At 31.5% G+C, this 18,002-nt stretch overlaps 1 protein-coding gene across 1 annotated transcript in view; it reads right to left on the bottom strand.

Annotated features, from left to right (window-relative positions):
- Positions 1-18,002, bottom strand: part of LOC141418042 (cadherin-related family member 4-like) — a 125,918-nt gene that overhangs the window by 10,996 nt on the left and 96,920 nt on the right. The window contains 3 exon segments of the mRNA XM_074057899.1: positions 11,367-11,533; positions 11,536-11,619; positions 11,820-11,961. Coding sequence (XP_073914000.1) covers positions 11,367-11,533; positions 11,536-11,619; positions 11,820-11,961 — 393 coding nt within the window.

Here is an 18,002-nt window from a genome sequence, read left to right as displayed (position 1 = left end):
CCACAAACAAAAGGCATTTCTGCCTTTTTCACATTCTTTTTGGTTCTTCGACTTACTAAGTCTGTGATCTTTGAAAAAAGTATTTGAATTCTGATGTTTCAGCTTTTTCCTTTGTAACATGGGCAAAAATGGTTGACTCTTTGATTACATCATTGGAGGTATATAACATGAAAATTGTATGTATTGATAGATTTACAAGCATAAATTTAATGACTAGGTAGGAAGTTTTGTTCAAATATTAACTGAATTATTTCCTTCTAAGAAAACTAAATTTTATTTCAGTTATTATATTTTGACCAGTCTGGAAGTTGTTTGATTTGTACATATTATTGTACAAAAGGTACCCTTATTAAAAATTGCTTTTAACTGTAGGTTGAAACATTTTTCCTATTGCTTGCAGGTTTTCCTACGCAGACAACACAGAGCTACTCCTGTACTCAAACAATTGAGCAGTTACTCCTCCCCACTATGAATATAAGGAGTGATGAAATAAATGGATTGACAGGCTTTGTATGTCATCGGACATTTATCTCACCATTAGGAAAATCACCAGTGAAAACAAAGGAATTTCTCATCTGTCATTTGGTCATGCACTAAGCTTCTTACAGCTGTGTGCAGTTAATTTGGTTTGATTCATAACCTTAATTACTTAACTTGTTATATTTTACAGAAAAGACAATAATAATAATCTTCCCTGTCATGAAATGTTTCGTCAGTGGGTATTAGAGTCACAGCAGATGTTCAACGCTATAACCGAGTAGATTACAATTTATTTTATTTCTACTGGCTTTCAAATCATTTCATTTAACTCTCACTGAAAAAGGCTTTTTAAGATTGTCACTAAGGAGTTTTTACTCAAGTTTATATGCTGTGTCTCAAATATGTCAAGTTAAGGATAGACCAAACTTCCATATGTTAACTTTTAGTAATAAAATACTGCTAGATCAAGCAGAAATGTTGGTTTTGCCTATTCTCTAAGAAAAATACTATGAAATGATAAATTTAAAATAAATTTTAGAAAATAAAAATAAATTTTAGTTCTACAAATGAGAACTGGAGGTTTGGTAAACTTACAACAATCATTTATACTCCTGTTTTCAAACCGTCTGTTTCTGTGTTTTCAATCAATTAATAAACATTTGTAAAATAGCCAATATAAGGCTATTAAACATTAATGCATCCTATGCTCAACACTACACTAGGAGGAGCTTAGGAATTAGCCATTACTAATTCCCATTGACAGAAGGAAACTGAAGCTCAACTTGGTGACTTAGCACAGCTTTATAACGCTGGGATGGAACCAAGACCTTGCTTTATTCCCAAGACCTCTCTTTTTCTGCCAGTTTACCCGGGTCTTGGGATCCTTCATCATCAATGTAAAAACTGTCTTAATAGAATGTACAGGAAATTAGATTGTTACTATTGCTTTCATTTCAATCATTTTTTGCTTTAATTAGCAGATCTATTCATATCATGAGTGAATCAACATGATTAGAATTTTAGAAATTAATGTTAAAAGTATTTTCTGAGCATTGGTATCATTTTAAAGTTAGCTTTTTTGTTTTCTTTACTATGTTTCTCCTCAAACTTCTTGTTTACTCTCACATCTTAGGCTTTAATTCAATTAATATATTTTACCAAATGACAATAATTGCACAGACAAAGAAAACACATAGGAAAATGTCTTAAAATATACAGATAGAAATTTAAAGTAATTAATTGCTCAACTGTCATTTTTCTGGAGTGAAAGCACCATAGTAAGAAGGTATAAAGGAAGCAAAACACAATGATCTGAAATAAAATTTCTCAAATCACTTTGTTCAGTGATTGTTTCACTTTGATTATCCACATTAGTAGATAATCAAAGTTCTAGGACTTCTCTTTTTTTATTTTATAAAATGTTAAATACTCTTTTGGCCTCTAGTTTACAAATAACTTTTTAAAATAAACTATACTTACAATAATATCAAGAAGTTCTATCTTAAAATGACATAGTGTTGAATTTGATATCAGTGTATGAAAATGTGCAAATATGTAACAAATTATATGATAAAAATTTATAATCCATATCATGAACTATTACTTCACACATGAACTCTTGTCTAGCTTTTTTTTCTTATAAAAGTTGGAGTGTTATTCTTGCATATGTAAAATAATATATATCAAAAATTTTCAAGTGGAGAAGGTCTAACAACGTTCAAGACTTTTCTGTAGGAAATTCAATATATTTGCCCAAATACAATTTTTTTTTTTTTACTGGGGGAGGAGGATGATTTTTTTATAAGAATTTTAATACTTAAAGTACATGAGCTCCCAAATAAAAGTCTAGTATAAGTAACGTTCCCTTTTTTTGTTAGTTAAAACAATACTTTCCTTAAAAATAAACTGGATTTTCTGTTTAGTAGCTTAAGAAGGCTTAATGGTTTACTTTTAAGCAGTAAAGTAGGAAATGACATATCATTTGTCCAGGATGTAATTTGCTTATGAAATGACAGACAGATATGCTCTGTGCTGCTTTTCTTCAATGTCTCCCATACCTTTTGAAATAGTTCCTTGTATAATCTTGTTATTCTCTGCTTGTTTCCTAATGAGAGTTGATTGGACACAATACAAAGACTAAGAAATAAATGAATGTAAAATGTGATTATCATTATTATAGGACATTAAATAAAATAGGAGTTAAATGTGGCATAGAACACAGAAATAAATCCTCCAACAGTTGCATATCATGTCACTTCTCAACATATTTGAAAGTGAAAATGTTTTTAAGGTTACCAGGAGACTTTAATTCCAAATCACACCTGAAGAAAGAAGAGTGACTTATCTACTGAGTTACCATATTTGCAACTTAAGAAGAATAATTATACTATTTGATAGATAGAAGTTGAATAATAGAATGATCCAAGATATGTAGCAAAGATTTCAAGCTCCTCCCAAGGTCCAAGGCACTTTTATTGTTTTATACAGGGATAATACATGTATCATAGCCCATCGAACATTTATCCTGCATGTTATGTTAGATTAAATAGAGAAATGGACATGCTTCCCTTAATATGCTTCCTCATAGTCTCTCCAATTTCTGACCAACCATAAAGGCTTTATTTGTCATCATCAACCAATTATATCAATCTTCGTTACCATTTGATTATTCTTAGAAATAATTTGAGAGAAAATGCAGATTTGCTATAATTCTGCTACTATACTTAAGTTATAATTTTATGTATCTTCTCTTATTCCTTTTATAAAAATAAGGGTGTTAGGGGAAATTGTTTTGCTTAAAAAGGTTGTATGTATTAATCAAATTTAAGAAATACGGAAGCAGTGAAACAGCAAAACAAACATGTAAGATTGCTGTGAGGGACAAAAATGCCTTAATGTGAATTTATAGCATTTAGTAGGCGGACAATTTGTGACTATTATTAGCACTAGCCTTATGTTGTTATTTCAGTCTTCACATTAGGAAAAGACAAAGAACAAGAGAAATTTAGTTCAGGGGGTAGATGCCAGATGGTCACAGAAATATCACAATGAGTTCTACTTTCTAGGCTGATAAGGCAGAATAGGTGTTAAAGTATAGTTCACATATATATATATATATATATATATATGATCTTTACTGTAGTTTTGCAAAAAGCAAAAATTTTACTCAGGTTAGCAGAAAGTGTCAGTGGACTTTGAGCTTTAATATTGACCATAGTGCTATATTATTCTTTGAATGAGAGGTAAATAAATAACGTACATGTTCTTTCCTTTTTTGGGGGGGTTCAACTTTTGCTTATTTTGCATAGCCATTTTGCTAACCCTATGCACTTCAAGCTTTTTCTATCTTCCTAAGCCTACCAAAGAATAAGATGGATAGGTCCAGTAGTGAGCTGATAGGCAAACTCTGAAAAGACAAAACCAAAAGAAAACCTGTTATTCGGTATTTGTCAGTTTCTTCAGTGTAAATATTCCCATCACCACCAATTTTAATCTACCAAAGATGTAACAACCAGATTTCAAATGTCTGGGTATTTACCAAAAGGGTTTCATGAACTAGAGTGCTCTCTCTACCACACCACTGTTCCAAATTATTGGCTGAGAATAAAGTTCCATAAATATTTGATGCAAACTATCATCTGAGGTATCTGATAGTAAAGGACTGGTCCTTCATGAATCAAAACCAGCCTTGGAAAAGTAGTGTGCATAGGCAATGAGCACAATAGTGGACCAAACATATAAGGTTGCAAAGATTTAAGACTTCAATGTCTCTAAGCAGCCGTTGTGTCCTTTGGATAAATCTTTAAAGTTCAGATTAAATGAAAAATGCTAAAATTGTATCTTTGTCACTTAGGCCTTTCCTTAATTCTTCACTGATTGGTTAAATTTATTTTCATTATACTGATATACATTATAAAACATGGATGTGTTATCAAGACGAACTGATGAAAAGATTGGACTGTGTTATTTATAGACTATCTCTTTTCTACTCTTTATGTTGAAATCAAAGTAAAAAGCATAGTCATAAATTACGATGATTTAAAGTTTCTACCATCCTTCATATTGTCAAAATGGACATTAGCTCTGAAATTTTTATAGTAGGCTCAATTTGCTGCATGCAGATACTTTCAGGAATTTTGATTCATAATTCCTTTGGGATTATATTTGCAGGAAATAATGTCTAGCCAGTTACCTCACTGTCTCTTTAGACAATCTGAATTTAAATCGGAAGAATCTAATTCAATTCATGAAAGATAACTTAATTTCCTTCTTCTCTACTTGCCCTGAGAGGAATCTCTGCATAAGCAGGTATGGTTTCATAGACTAAAGTTGATCAGCAGACAATTGAAAATGGTTCTATTTATTTAATTAATTAAGAGTTGGGCTCATTTATTATTAGCTTTTAAACAAAGTGATTCTATGATTAAGGAAAAATTATTTCTTCTTATTTTCTTTCCTAGGCTTCAGGTATTATTTTATTTATTCCTATATCTATCAAGCCAAGTGTCAACCTATTTAAGGAATATTTTACTCAGTTTTCTCTATAGCTATATGTGAGTAACTTCTCTTGTCCTGTTTATTTTATACTAATGGAAATAAATATGTTTTCCTAATAGAAACATTTTTTTACCAAAAAAAAATTCGTATTGTTTTTAGTCAGGTTTTCATAATTTGGGTTCCATGGATGTGTGTTTTACAAGTCTATAAAATGGAATATAAACTTGCATGCACAAATATATGTGTGCTTTGTTCTGCAGAGAGGGGCCATAGCTATCATCAGATTTTGCACCAGTTCGTGAACCCCCACACCTCTCCCAATTAAGAATTATCACATACCTTTCTTATAACGTATGGCATTGGTCCTTTGACTTATCAAATACCATACTTACTTGGCATCATAAAATATGCAGAGGTCTTTAAGGAATGCCTTCAGTAGATTACAATTATGAGAAAGACTATTTCTTTTTCAAGAGCCTGTAGAAATTTTTGTTAAATCTACACTGACAGTGGATTTCACGCTGAAGATGTACACTATAATATTGATAATATGACTGAATTCATTTTGAAAAATTTTGAACTTTTTATCATCAGTCCTTTGTTTCTTTACAACTCACAGGGGCACGCTATTAGCAATCTGGCTTTAAGAATGTTCTATTTTTATAATGGGCTTTTATAGTTATATTTTAGAAGCAGATAAAATTCTGGCAGTATACTTAAACCACTTAGAAATGTTTTTAAGTTTTCATATCTAATTTAACATTTTAAATAGAAAAATCTGCCTTTTAGTAATAATAATAAAAGATACAGACTATAATAATAATGGCTAAATCCTGAGAGAAAATCTCTTTCCCGTGGCATATTATAAATATACATATTGTACTTCAAGAGTTTCAAACAAAATACATGATAAATTCTATTTCTCATGTTTATTTCAGGTATAGAAATTCATTTCTACATGAGCCCTATTTTAGGGCCTTTCATCTGGATTATTAAAAACTAGCTCATACTTCTTCCATCTGCCTTCATTCCCTTCGTGTTTTCTATACCCCATTCAGAAAAATCATAAGCACATAGAAATAAATATCTGATTCTGTCACCCTCATCTTGTAATCCTGTTTAGATCATCCCTGATTGGGAAATAAAGTCCATATTCCTTACGTTAGTATATGGTTATCTTTAAAATTTTGCTTCAATAGTCTCCTAATTTTCCGAACAATTTTTTTATTACTTGAGCCATTTGCATTTAGATATTATATTTTGTGTATCTGGAAAGTTTTTTCCCTAACTTGTTCAACTTGGTATGCTAACAGGTAGCCCAAGATTTGACATCATGTTTGTAAAAAGGCACTAATGACACTGATGACTAATGACACTAATGACCTTGGTAAAATGACAACTTGAGACACTAATATTGCTAAAGCTAAATACTAGCAAGTTAGTGGTACTTTTAATACATCTTTACAAATATTGGGCATTTAAACTAAGTGTGGTGGTGTACAGCTGCCATCCCAGCTACTCAGAAGGAAGAAGCAGGAGAATCAAGAGTACTAGGTTAGCAAGGGAGAAAGTTGGGAGTCTCTATCTCAAAAACAAAATACAAGTGAAAGCTCTGGGGACATGGCTCACTTGGTACATTACTTGTCTAGAATGCACTAAGTTTTGGTTCAATCTAGGATCACAAAAAAAAGCAAAACAAAAAATGAAAGAAATATTAACATCTAATAACTATCTAAAATATTTAGGTATGCTTGTGTATCTGATTAGTTACTCTCAAGCAAGTGAAAGTCATAGCCAATTTGGGAATACTTTTTCCTTCCTGTACAATGGATAAATTTAGCTAAAGCATTTATAGTTACTTTTAGTTTCGCAATACTTTTTGCAAAGAGAGGCACATATATCTCCCCGTAGACATGTATATACTATATAACTACACATACAGACATTAAAGCTGATATGATTTATGGAGAAAACCATTTACTTTTTGAAAATAAATTCGTAAGTCACAGGTTGGTAATCATTTCCAGACAGCATTAATTAGTCTGCCTCTTTTAGAGGTCTAATGCACTTTGCAAAGGAAGTATATGAATTACAATACCACTTAGCTCAAATACAAATTTAAAAATCCATTCACTTCTTGCTGCAGAATTTGTTTATTTTGTCTAATATGTTTTATTACAATGCTTTCTGTTTTGCTAGACTTTGCTTTCTTAATCAGGAATTTGGATAGTAGAAATCCTTGTGTTAACACTAGTTGAGATTTTTCCCCACATAACAGTACAAGCTAAAATAGTCTCTCCCAAAAGAGTGAGATCCAGCAGAGAAGACTCAGAATAAGGAGGTGAGATTCTTGTTAAGCCTGAAATGAAAAGCAATTCATTTTAACTTTTTGAAATGCCAGTCTAACATCTTACAATATGACCAACATTATAACTAGGCCATTGCCAACACTGTCCTGATTTGAATGTATATTTGTGGAATATGAACGAAAGTTGCATGAACAAATATCCTAGGGTGGAGAGAGGAACTACAAACTAATTTATTGATGATGGAAAGAAAATTCATGCTTAAAACCATAAATCGTAGAGCTTGAATATGTAAAATGTGTGACTAAAATCTTTGTAGTAGGTAACAGAGTTTTATTCAGTAAGTGAAAGCATTTTATTTGTTAAAGATATTTGGGTAACAATTTAACATATTAAACACTAATAGTTTAACAAAGCTCATAAGTCATCTCAGATTATTTCTCTTTCAGTTATTTTACTATTTTTGTGATGCCTAACACATATACAATACTTTAAAATAGTACAATAATTCACCAGATACCATCATCACACAACCATGATTGTCAATTCATACTGTTTTATTTAATCTTTACTCTTACTTATTCCTTCCCTTCTCAGATTATTCTGAAGAAAACAATAGACATTGTATCATTTTGTCATCAATCAGGAAGATCTTTATTCTAATGTATTCAGTGTTCTCAAAATTTTCCTTATGACTGGGTTTTTTTTTATTTAAAAAAAAGTTTTCTCTATTCCACAGTTAATAGCATAGTCTCTTATATTCTTCCTAAAGTTTGTTTTTTTTTTTTTTTAAATCTTTCCTATGAAAATCTATCATTCTTCTGGACTTTGTTTTTGGTAGAGGATTATTCCTACTTTGTCCATATGTATTATCAATTGTCCAATATAAACCCTTGAATCTATCACTCTTATCGTTGTCTGTAGTATCACTTTTGACACACAACAGAGGCCCATGTTGCATCACGTTGGTTGCATATTTGCCACAAAACAAGTCTCAACAGACATTAGTGGATTGAAATCTGCAGGACATTACCTCTTATCATAAGAATAGATAACTTAAAAGTCCCCATATTGTTAGAAAGTAAGGAGCTAGGGAATATTTTGAAGTGAATTAATGAAAATACTACATAATAAAACTGTGTGATACTGCCAGAATGGAATCAAAAGGCATCTATTTACTTCTAAGTACAGTTTTGTTAGGCATACAAAAACCTGGGTTAGTAGTTATTTTCTTTTGACAACTTGAACATTTCTACTTTTCTGGCTTCCATCATTTAGATAATGAAGTCAGCTTTTATGAAGACATTCTTTTGAAATCTTTTTTAAAACTGATTTTTACTATTTCTTGTTATTTTTGGAACTTTTGCAGTTCTTCTATATGTGTTTTGATATAGATTTTATTCTTTTCTCAGTGGGACTGCAGCACTTCCTCAATTTATAGTTTAGTATCTTCCAATTGGTTTTGAAGAACATTTACAGTCTCTCTCTCTGTTTCATTTCATCTCATGTCCAAATTAAACTTACTTTTCTCATTCTCATTTTCATGTTCTTCCTTTTTCGTAGTATGATCAAATTTGCCTCTCCAAATCTCTTTTTAAAAGTTTCTCCAGACCTACTTTCAGTTCTTAATTATGAGCCATTAAATATATCTATCAAGTCATAATTTCAGTTTTTTCTTTAATTCCTAGATATAGTTGATGTTTTCAAATGTGGTCATCTTTATAGTCTTCAAACCTTAATAAGATTTCAAATTGGTTTAATATTTGTTGAGCTTAATAAATATAACTGCTGTATGGTTTGTATTTGATAATTCATTACCTGTATTTACTGTACTTTTGTTTCTGTCTTCTTGTGGTTCTAGTGTTTCTTGGTTACGTTATATTTTTTTCTCATATATCTGACTACTTTTAATCATGTACATTCACTGATTTAAAAACTTTTATGAGTAATTGGAGACTTAGTATATTTTAATTTCCCACAGAGAATATTTTAATTTCTTTCTTCTGGACATTTGGAAGAATTGCCAGTCTTACATCCAAATTTGTATCATATTTATTTTGTATTGCTAACACAAAGTTTCTTAACTAGGAAGTCAAGTAATGGAATTTTCTGTAATTTTCTGAACAAATAACTGTTTTAACTCAAGGGCGTCTCTTCTTGGTTTAGCTTAGTAACTACTGTTACACTAATGTTAATGAGGACAAGGATGTGAAAACATCCTTGGCTATTTGAACTCAGCCTGTCTGAGATCAAACAGCATGTTCCACACCATCTGATTTTATCACATTAGTACTTTCTCTTTATTTGCATATTAGGAAGCTTTACCACGCATTTTGAGTTTATCTTCTGTAATATGAAATGGTCATAATTTCCTGTCTTCACTAACATCTGAATTTCTCAGCTTTCTACTCAAGGCATCTCATGTTCTAATATTTTACATATCTACCATGGACTTGATTTTTCTTTCACTGCACGTCAGCCTCACCCACTTGGTTCTTATAAAAATCTACCTTCTAAGGTAGATTTTCACTTTCTTCTAAGCTTTCTTGAGAAAGCTTAGGTGCTTTCTCAAAATTCTCTAGGATATATTATTTCCAATGTGAATCTATGCCACCCCCATGAAAAGTTTTTCTTCTCTTTACTATTTTTATTTTTTTATTCATATGTGCATACAATGTTTGGGTCATTTCTCCCCCCTCCCCCCACCCCCTCCCTTATTCCCCCACCCCCTCCCTCTCACCCCCTCACCCCATCAATACCCAGCAGAAACTATTTTGCCTTTATCTCTAATTTTGTTGAAGAGAGAGTATAAGCAATAATAGGAAGGAACAAGGGTTTTTGCTGGTTGAGATAAGGATAGCTATATAGGGAGTTGACTCACATTAATTTCCTGTGCATGTGTGTTACCTTCTAGGTTAATTCTTCTTGATCTAACCTTTTCTCTAGTTCCTGGTCCCCTTCTCCTATTGGCCTCAGTTGCTTTTAAGGTATCTGCTTTAGTTTCTCTGCATTGAGGGCAACAAATGCTATCTAGTTTTTTAGGTGTCTTACCTATCCTCACACCTCCCTTGTGTGCTTTCACTTTTATCTTGTGATCAAAGTCTAATCACCTTGTTGTGTTTGCCCTTGATCTAATGTCCACATATGAGGGAGAACATACGATATTTGGTCTTTTGGGCCAGGTAGATGGTCATTATTTTCCTCACGGCCTCCAGAGTAAATTTACCTTATTTTCAAGTAACAATTGTACTATCATTTGACAGTGCATAGTGTTTATTTAAGTTGTTCTAAATGTGTTAGTTACTGTTTGTATTTCCTCAACTGTCACACACACATTGAAATCTTAACCCCCAATGTAATAATACTAGGATGTGGGGTATTTGGCAGGCAATTAGATCATGAGTGTGGATTCCTCATGAAAGGATTTATAAGAGAAAACTGACAGAGTTTTCTAGTCTTCTTTTCACCAGGTAAGGACAGAGAGACAAGATTGATATCTGCATACCTGGAAGCAGGACCTCACTAGCTCTTACCAGTTCTGCTATTACATTAATCTTGGACTTCTCAGTCCAAGATTATATTATAACTATGAGTTATAAATGTTTGTTGTTTCAACCAGTCTATCTGTGGCATTTTTATCATAGCAGCTTGAGCTAAGCAAGCAAAGTATTTATTTTTTCTTCTAGTGAGATGTCATTTTTCAATAAAAGTAAGCTTTTAGATACCTTTTATAAGCCTAATATGGTACTAGTCCCATAATAAAATCTTCATGAGTACTAATGTCAACTGGGAAAAGTATGATATGATGAGAATCAATAGAATTACTAATAATTTAAAACTAAATAGCAAAGCACATATAAAACTGATTAACATTGATATGCTTACCTTGATTAAAAATTAATGCCTAACAGCACAATAATTTATCCTTATTTTAATGATAAGAGTTTAACTGTATTAAAGTAATTGTTTCATTTATGTCTTTCATTGCCAAAAGTATAACTCCTATGAGAGTTCACAAGAACTTTCTATGTTTATGAGTAATTCAAACTGCTTTAGAATCACAGTTCATCAATGAGTACTTACTGTAGTTGTAGCTGTTTTTGTGGAAGAAGTTGGCCATGTTGTAGTCTTAGGAAGCACATGAATTATGATTCTAGTAATGGCTGATAGCCGAGTAGTTTCATTCCCACTTAATTCATCAGTAACTTCAATAAGTAGTTGGAAAGTCTTAGGGTCTTGAATCCCCTGAAAATTTCATCCTGGAAATTCTGCCTGATGGCCAAGGAAGGAGGATCAACACCTATTCTCCAAAGTGTGAATTGATTACTTGTATTTCCTGAAAATGATGAAATAATAAAAAAACAAGACTATGTATTGATGAAAATGATGAAATAATAAAAGAAACAAAACTATGTATTATTGTGTATTGTTATTTCTGTTTCCTTATGCTTTTATTTAAAATATACCTCATGATACATTTCCAACAGTTACAAGAGTATCTTGCAAAATAACATAGAATTATTTGAATTCACATGCCTTACCTAATTGAATAGCTCAGATGCTCATGTGGAGAATCTCTGTCTGAACAGTTGAGGTAGATAAAAGGACCCTTCACAGTGGAATAAATTTGAGTTTCCAAATGTGGTGGATTGCATACAGGAGGCTCATCATTCACATTCTACGATGAAAACGTATTATTCTTAGGTTAGGTTATGTATCAAAAATCTTGCTATATTTAGTTAATTATATTTCTAGATTTTTATAATACATTATTTTGACTTTCATAGTGTTGCTCAAGCATATTTTTAAATTATCTTGATTATTTTTCATTTTCAGAATATGTATATTTAGCATCATAAAAAATCTTTTAGTGAGTTCCATAGAAGTAAATTCTATATTTTATTTTTAATTTTTTGAATGGGAACTAATTTTTACTAAATATTTGTCTATTTCCTTTGTGATATTGCTGTAACAGCTATATCATTTGTGAGATTATTAAATTTTAAAATTAGATTAAAAACTCAATTTTAATTACTCTACTCTAATTATCTGCCTTTATTCCAAAAGGTAAATGTCAAGTCTTTTGAACAATTAATTCATCATAGAGGTATTCACTACCTAAAAGGAAGCACGTTTCACTATAGGAGAGTCGTACTTGTTATTAACTTTGCTTATATTATATTATATCTCACTGTTTTGTTTTCTTTCTCCACCAGAGATGTAGCTTGCTTGGTTATATTGTTTGTTGAGGCCATTAAAAGTCACTTACAAATACTTAAGATTTTTTTCAGATTAAAAACTTGTTAATCCTTATCTCATCTAGCAAAAACCTTTGTTCCTTCCTATTATTGCTTATACTCTCTCTTCAACAAAATTAGCAATAAGGGCAAAATAGTTTCTGCTGGGTAACGAGGGGGTTGGGGGGAGAGGGAGGGGGCGGGGAAATAAAGGAGGGGGTGGGGGAAGGGGGGAGAAATGACCCAAACATTGTATGCACATATGAATGGAATAAAAATTAAAAAAAAAAAACTTGTTAATCATATTTGTTTGAAGGTGACTCATCATTAATCTCCCTCTCATCCCCCATGTTCAGCTCTAAGGAGAGAAAAATAGAATGCTCTTTCAGTTTTTCAAACAGCTGCTTTAGTAAAAGTAAAATATAATTATGACTAGTATTTATTGCCTGCATATGCTCTAGATTCTAATATATCTACATCAATATATATACAACACAATAAAACAACAAAAAATGTAATATTATTACATTAAAACAAATAGCAAACATAGACAAAGGAAAAAATTTTACAGATATATATAAAATGGTAGAAACTAGAAGTCAAAGACACATAACTCCAGAATCCAGAATGTTAACCTATGTTCTATACTATCTCTACTTAATATAGCTTTTTACTTAATCATAATCAGAACTTAGATTATTGCTACAGCAGTCTAACTCTGTTATGCGTTTGTATAAAAACACCTTGTAGGGACAGGCCTGTAGGGTCAGGGGTTGTGCCTGAAATCCCAGCTACCAGGGGTGGGGGAAGGGAATGGAGAGGGAGGCAGGAGGATTTCAAGTTTAAGGTCAGTCAGGGCAAAGTTAGGGAGACCCTAACTCAAATACAAAATAATAATAATAATAATAATAAAATGGAGGTGGAGTATATCTGAAGTGACATTGTACTTGCCTAGCCCTAGGTTCCATTAAACACTACCACCAAAAAAGGAAAATGAACAAACAAAAAACCTTCTAGAGATGGCCACTGTGGTTCACACTTATAATCCCAGCACTCAGGAAGTTGAAAAAGATGATCACAAGATCGAGTCCAGTGTGACTTACATAATGAGACCCTGTCTCAAGAAAATTAAGAAAAAAAGAAAGAAGACAAAACAACAATAACAAACCCCAACATCTTCTACTCTTTAAAAGACATCCTGAATGGTAAAATAAAGAGGGTATTTATTCATCTTTCAACTGATATTTTAATTTATATGTACTGTTAAAACTCTTCTAGTCTAAGCAGCTATGGTTTGTGCATTTTGTAACTTCATATTTTGAGCTGAAGTTTTCAAGCACTTTTCCTCATTAGTTGAATGTAATTTTTTAAAACTAGACAAACAATTTTAGACCTTTTAAACTGAAATGTAATGTTGGTTATAAAACCTTTTAAATTCACATGTAGGTGTCCAAATTTCTCTGTAAAAATCAAATCTTGGCCCAGTGGTCAATTTAATTTACATCTTTTACTTAGATTTTTTCCATTTTAGTAGAAAGGAAAGATACATGGAGATATATTTGGAGAAAATATCTACAAAACCAGATTAAATCTGGGTATGTCAATGCAAGCCTGTATTCCCAGCAATTCAGAAGGTAGAGGTAGGAGGATCCAGTGTAGGCTGGAGAAAGTTAGCATGAGACCCTCTTTAAAACACAAACTAAAAAAATACAAAAGATTGGTGTGGCTCAAGTGGTAGAGTCATTGCCTAGTGAGCATGAGGCCCTGAGTTCAATCCTTCTCCCCCAAGAAAAACAGATGCAGAAAGGGTATTAGAGGCACAGGTCAAAAAACACTGCAGAAATGGATAATCGACCTCCATGGTAAGATATAGGTAGAATTTAGAGTTATGTTAAAATTAATTCATTTTCATTACTGCCTATTATGTTCTGCATTCTAATTTTTCCTTAGAGTACGATAATGATTTCAGAAAACCTGCTTCCCCTTTGGAGACTATATTAATATTCAGGAATACTGAACTATACTTATTTATATCTAGAATTTTCATGTGCACTAATGTTGCTATTTAATCTCATGTTACCCTTAAGATCCCTTCCAGGATAGTTTTCTTCCCTTTAATGAGTGCTTATCTATCTAATAAGGAGTAAATGAAAGTCTTTTAGGAAACTTTATTATCCAGACCAGGTGGTATATGTACCTCTCTTCCTTTGGAGAGTGAGAATATACTATAGATAATTTCCTGCAAACTGAAGTTCTCTCCAATCTCTCTCTCTTTCTTTCTCTCTCCCACATGCCCCCCCATCACACATGTATATCTAGTGCCTCAAATTCTATGAAAGCTGGTTTAAATGGTCAACAAAATATGTTGGCAGCATTCCTTAGCTCTAAAATTTTGCCCAATGTGACTCCTCACAGAAAATTCATTTCACCATTTATTTGACTATTGGGCTTATTCATTCATACCCCTTTCTTTCTCCCCAAGTTACTCCTTTGTAAACTAAAACACATGTAGTAGACTACTAATATCAGTAGTTTGAATCTTTAGTGGCTCTTTCATAAATAGTATATAGGAAAATGCATTAGTTAAAAGACATAAAACAGTTCTTAGGACATCTAATGTCTTTATTTAAAAGGTTCTAGCATAGTATTAACATAGTAGTGACAGTGTAAATTTATGGAGAAATAACCAGAATTTTCAAGAACAAGCACTTAATATTTATAAGAAAAATAATTAAATGGTAAGGACATGAGTTAATTAACTTGAATGTACCTGTGAATTTTCTTACAAAGTTTGCTACATTTAAAAAATGAGCCCACCTCTTTAATGAAGAATTAGCAATCTGACAGAAGGTAAATACATAATTGAAAAAGAGAGAGGATAAGGGGAAACAGACATTCCTCAGGCAGAAATTGTCTAAAGACTGTCAGAAATATTTCTATTATCATTTATGGTTCATGTTTATTAGTGGCTTCCAAGTTTGTTTCTTGAATTACTTTTCTAAAATTGTAAATTTCAACAATCATTTTGATATCTTCATTAAATTTTGGAACTCTGGGAACATATTGGAAGAGGGAATTCTTCTTTCTCCAACATTGTTATGACCAACTTTTAAGCTAGTTCTTAAATTAAGCACAAGGAGACCCTGCCAATCTGGAGTCATCAGTTCCACATTTGAGGGGCTGTTTCTGTGGCTTGGGATTTAACATGCTATTCCAATGTTGCTTGCCAAAATTAATTTTGGCAAAAGACCATCATTTCCCTTACTAACTGGCTCTCCAATTACAGTATAGTATGACACATTTGTGTCTCTAAATGTTCCCAATTAACATATTAGAAGTATAACTATTAGTTTACTAAAATTTAATCAATACAAAGTCTCTAAGTTTGAGAAAAACTAAGGCTTTATGAATTTTAATACACTTCAAACATTAGAATTATTAAACTTGTAGAATGTTCATACTCTAGAATTTTATTGCATGTATTTATTAACTAAATTTCAATGACTAGAAACAAATTTAGGCAAAGCATCTGGGAGGTTCTTTCAAACCTGTTTCCAATTAACAAGAAATAAATTGAGTTAGGATTATCTTTAAGTAATAAGAAAAGACATTTTCAATTTCTGTCATGTTACACCCTTAGCTAAGGCATTTAGTAAAGAAACCAAGCTATTTTTACTTTCTTATTTATAAATTAATAAATTATTGTTCTCAGTATAGAAATTATAATTTTAACAACATTTGTTATTTTCATTTTATATTCTGGAGATAGAATTACTTTTTTAAATGTGGAATGTACATCAAAGTTTCAAAATACAGATAAGATAAACAATTTGGGCAGCTATGAGCCATTTCCTCAATATAAGTGCAGTTAAAAACATCAAATATTAAATGGAAACTTAACAAAGTTATCCCAATTTCTAACAGTAATATGCTGACATGGGTACTATCCGTGGATTCTTATTATACAAAGCAGAGTAGTACACATAAAATAATAAAATGGAGAACTTATTCTGTGAGAGGAAAAAAGAGATTAGGTGTCTGTAGATAGGGCATTTTCTTACAGAAATGTTTAGAGAATCTGTGTGCCTTTAATTTCTCAGTTAAAATTAAAGTCAATCATTTGCCTGAATATTCTGTGCCTACAAGGAACTCATGGAAAGACAAAGTCAATCATTTGCCTGAATATTCTTTGCCTACAGGGAACTCATGGAAAGACAAATAGGGTTATATCTTACACATAGTATTTTGAAACTCTTTTACCGATTTTCAAACCAAATGACAAACCAAATAATAATAAATTTCAGGGAATAGCAAAGGTTTTTTGAATATAGTGTTGTACATATTATATCAGATGCAAGTATGTGACAAGTTCTTGAAGTTTTATTTTATTCTTCTACATTTACTTATAAAAATTGAAAATATGAAATATCAAGTATAGCAAACGGATTCATAGTTTTCCAAGTCATAAAATGATTACCTCTACCAAAGAATCACTATGTATTTCATATTATTTTTATTGTATTTTATACCAAACCTCTCAAGAGCAAATCCATATTCAAAAGACTGCTCATAACTTAGTCACTTTTATATTTATACATTACTTAAATAAATGTTTCTTTCAATTTTAGTTTAACATAAACTAGCCTGCTTTCAATCTTGCTGGAATTGCTACTTACCCTGAGCAACTTTTATTTACAGTGATATCATAGTTTAATTTCCACTAGAACCTTAATAATAAAGATTAGTGTGTGACATAACGGCTAAACTCAAGGAGGCAGTTTCCGTTTAAAGAGATGGAAACAGAAAATCTATGTGCTAACTAACGTGTCTTTGTTAAAGTTCAGAAGCCACAGTGGTAACAGTTGGGAAATACTTTGTATAAGAGGAAGAGGGACAGTACAGTTCAAAGTTGTAGGCCACAAACTGACAGAAATGTGTGGCTTGATGGTGTTTTGAATATCAGAAAAAAATCATCAACAATATTAGAATTTAAGCATGCATTGTATTAAAAACAGATACATATGACTTATTAGTTAATAGAAACCCAAATTGTTAGAAGAAAGTTTTAATTATCTAAATCATAAGTAATCAATTGGTCTACATAGTAAAATTTGTGGTGTGTTTTTAAAAAGTAGTTATTCAAATCTTTCTAATTACTCATGTATTCTTTCCCATCAAATTTGTGTGTATGGTACAAGTCAAGAGTTTTATCATTTCAAAACAAAGGTCAAGTAGTCATGCTTTGGTTATCTGCAGACATCCATTATATATATATGTAGGTATATATATATGCATATATATATATAAATTTATTGAGATGTTATGTATTATATTATATATTTATTTATGTGTATACAAATACAATATATAATTTTGGACACATTATGTATAATTTATATATTTGTATATTTGTAATTATATATTCATAAGTGTATACATACGTGTGTTTTTATGGACAGAGAGAGAAAAGCATCTGGGGAGA

Source organism: Castor canadensis, chromosome 2 (assembly GCF_047511655.1).
Source record: "Castor canadensis chromosome 2, mCasCan1.hap1v2, whole genome shotgun sequence".
NCBI classification, from domain to species: Eukaryota; Metazoa; Chordata; class Mammalia; order Rodentia; family Castoridae; genus Castor; species Castor canadensis.
The sequence above is the reverse complement of the archived record's forward strand: the minus strand, read 5'-3'. Positions and strand labels throughout refer to the sequence as shown.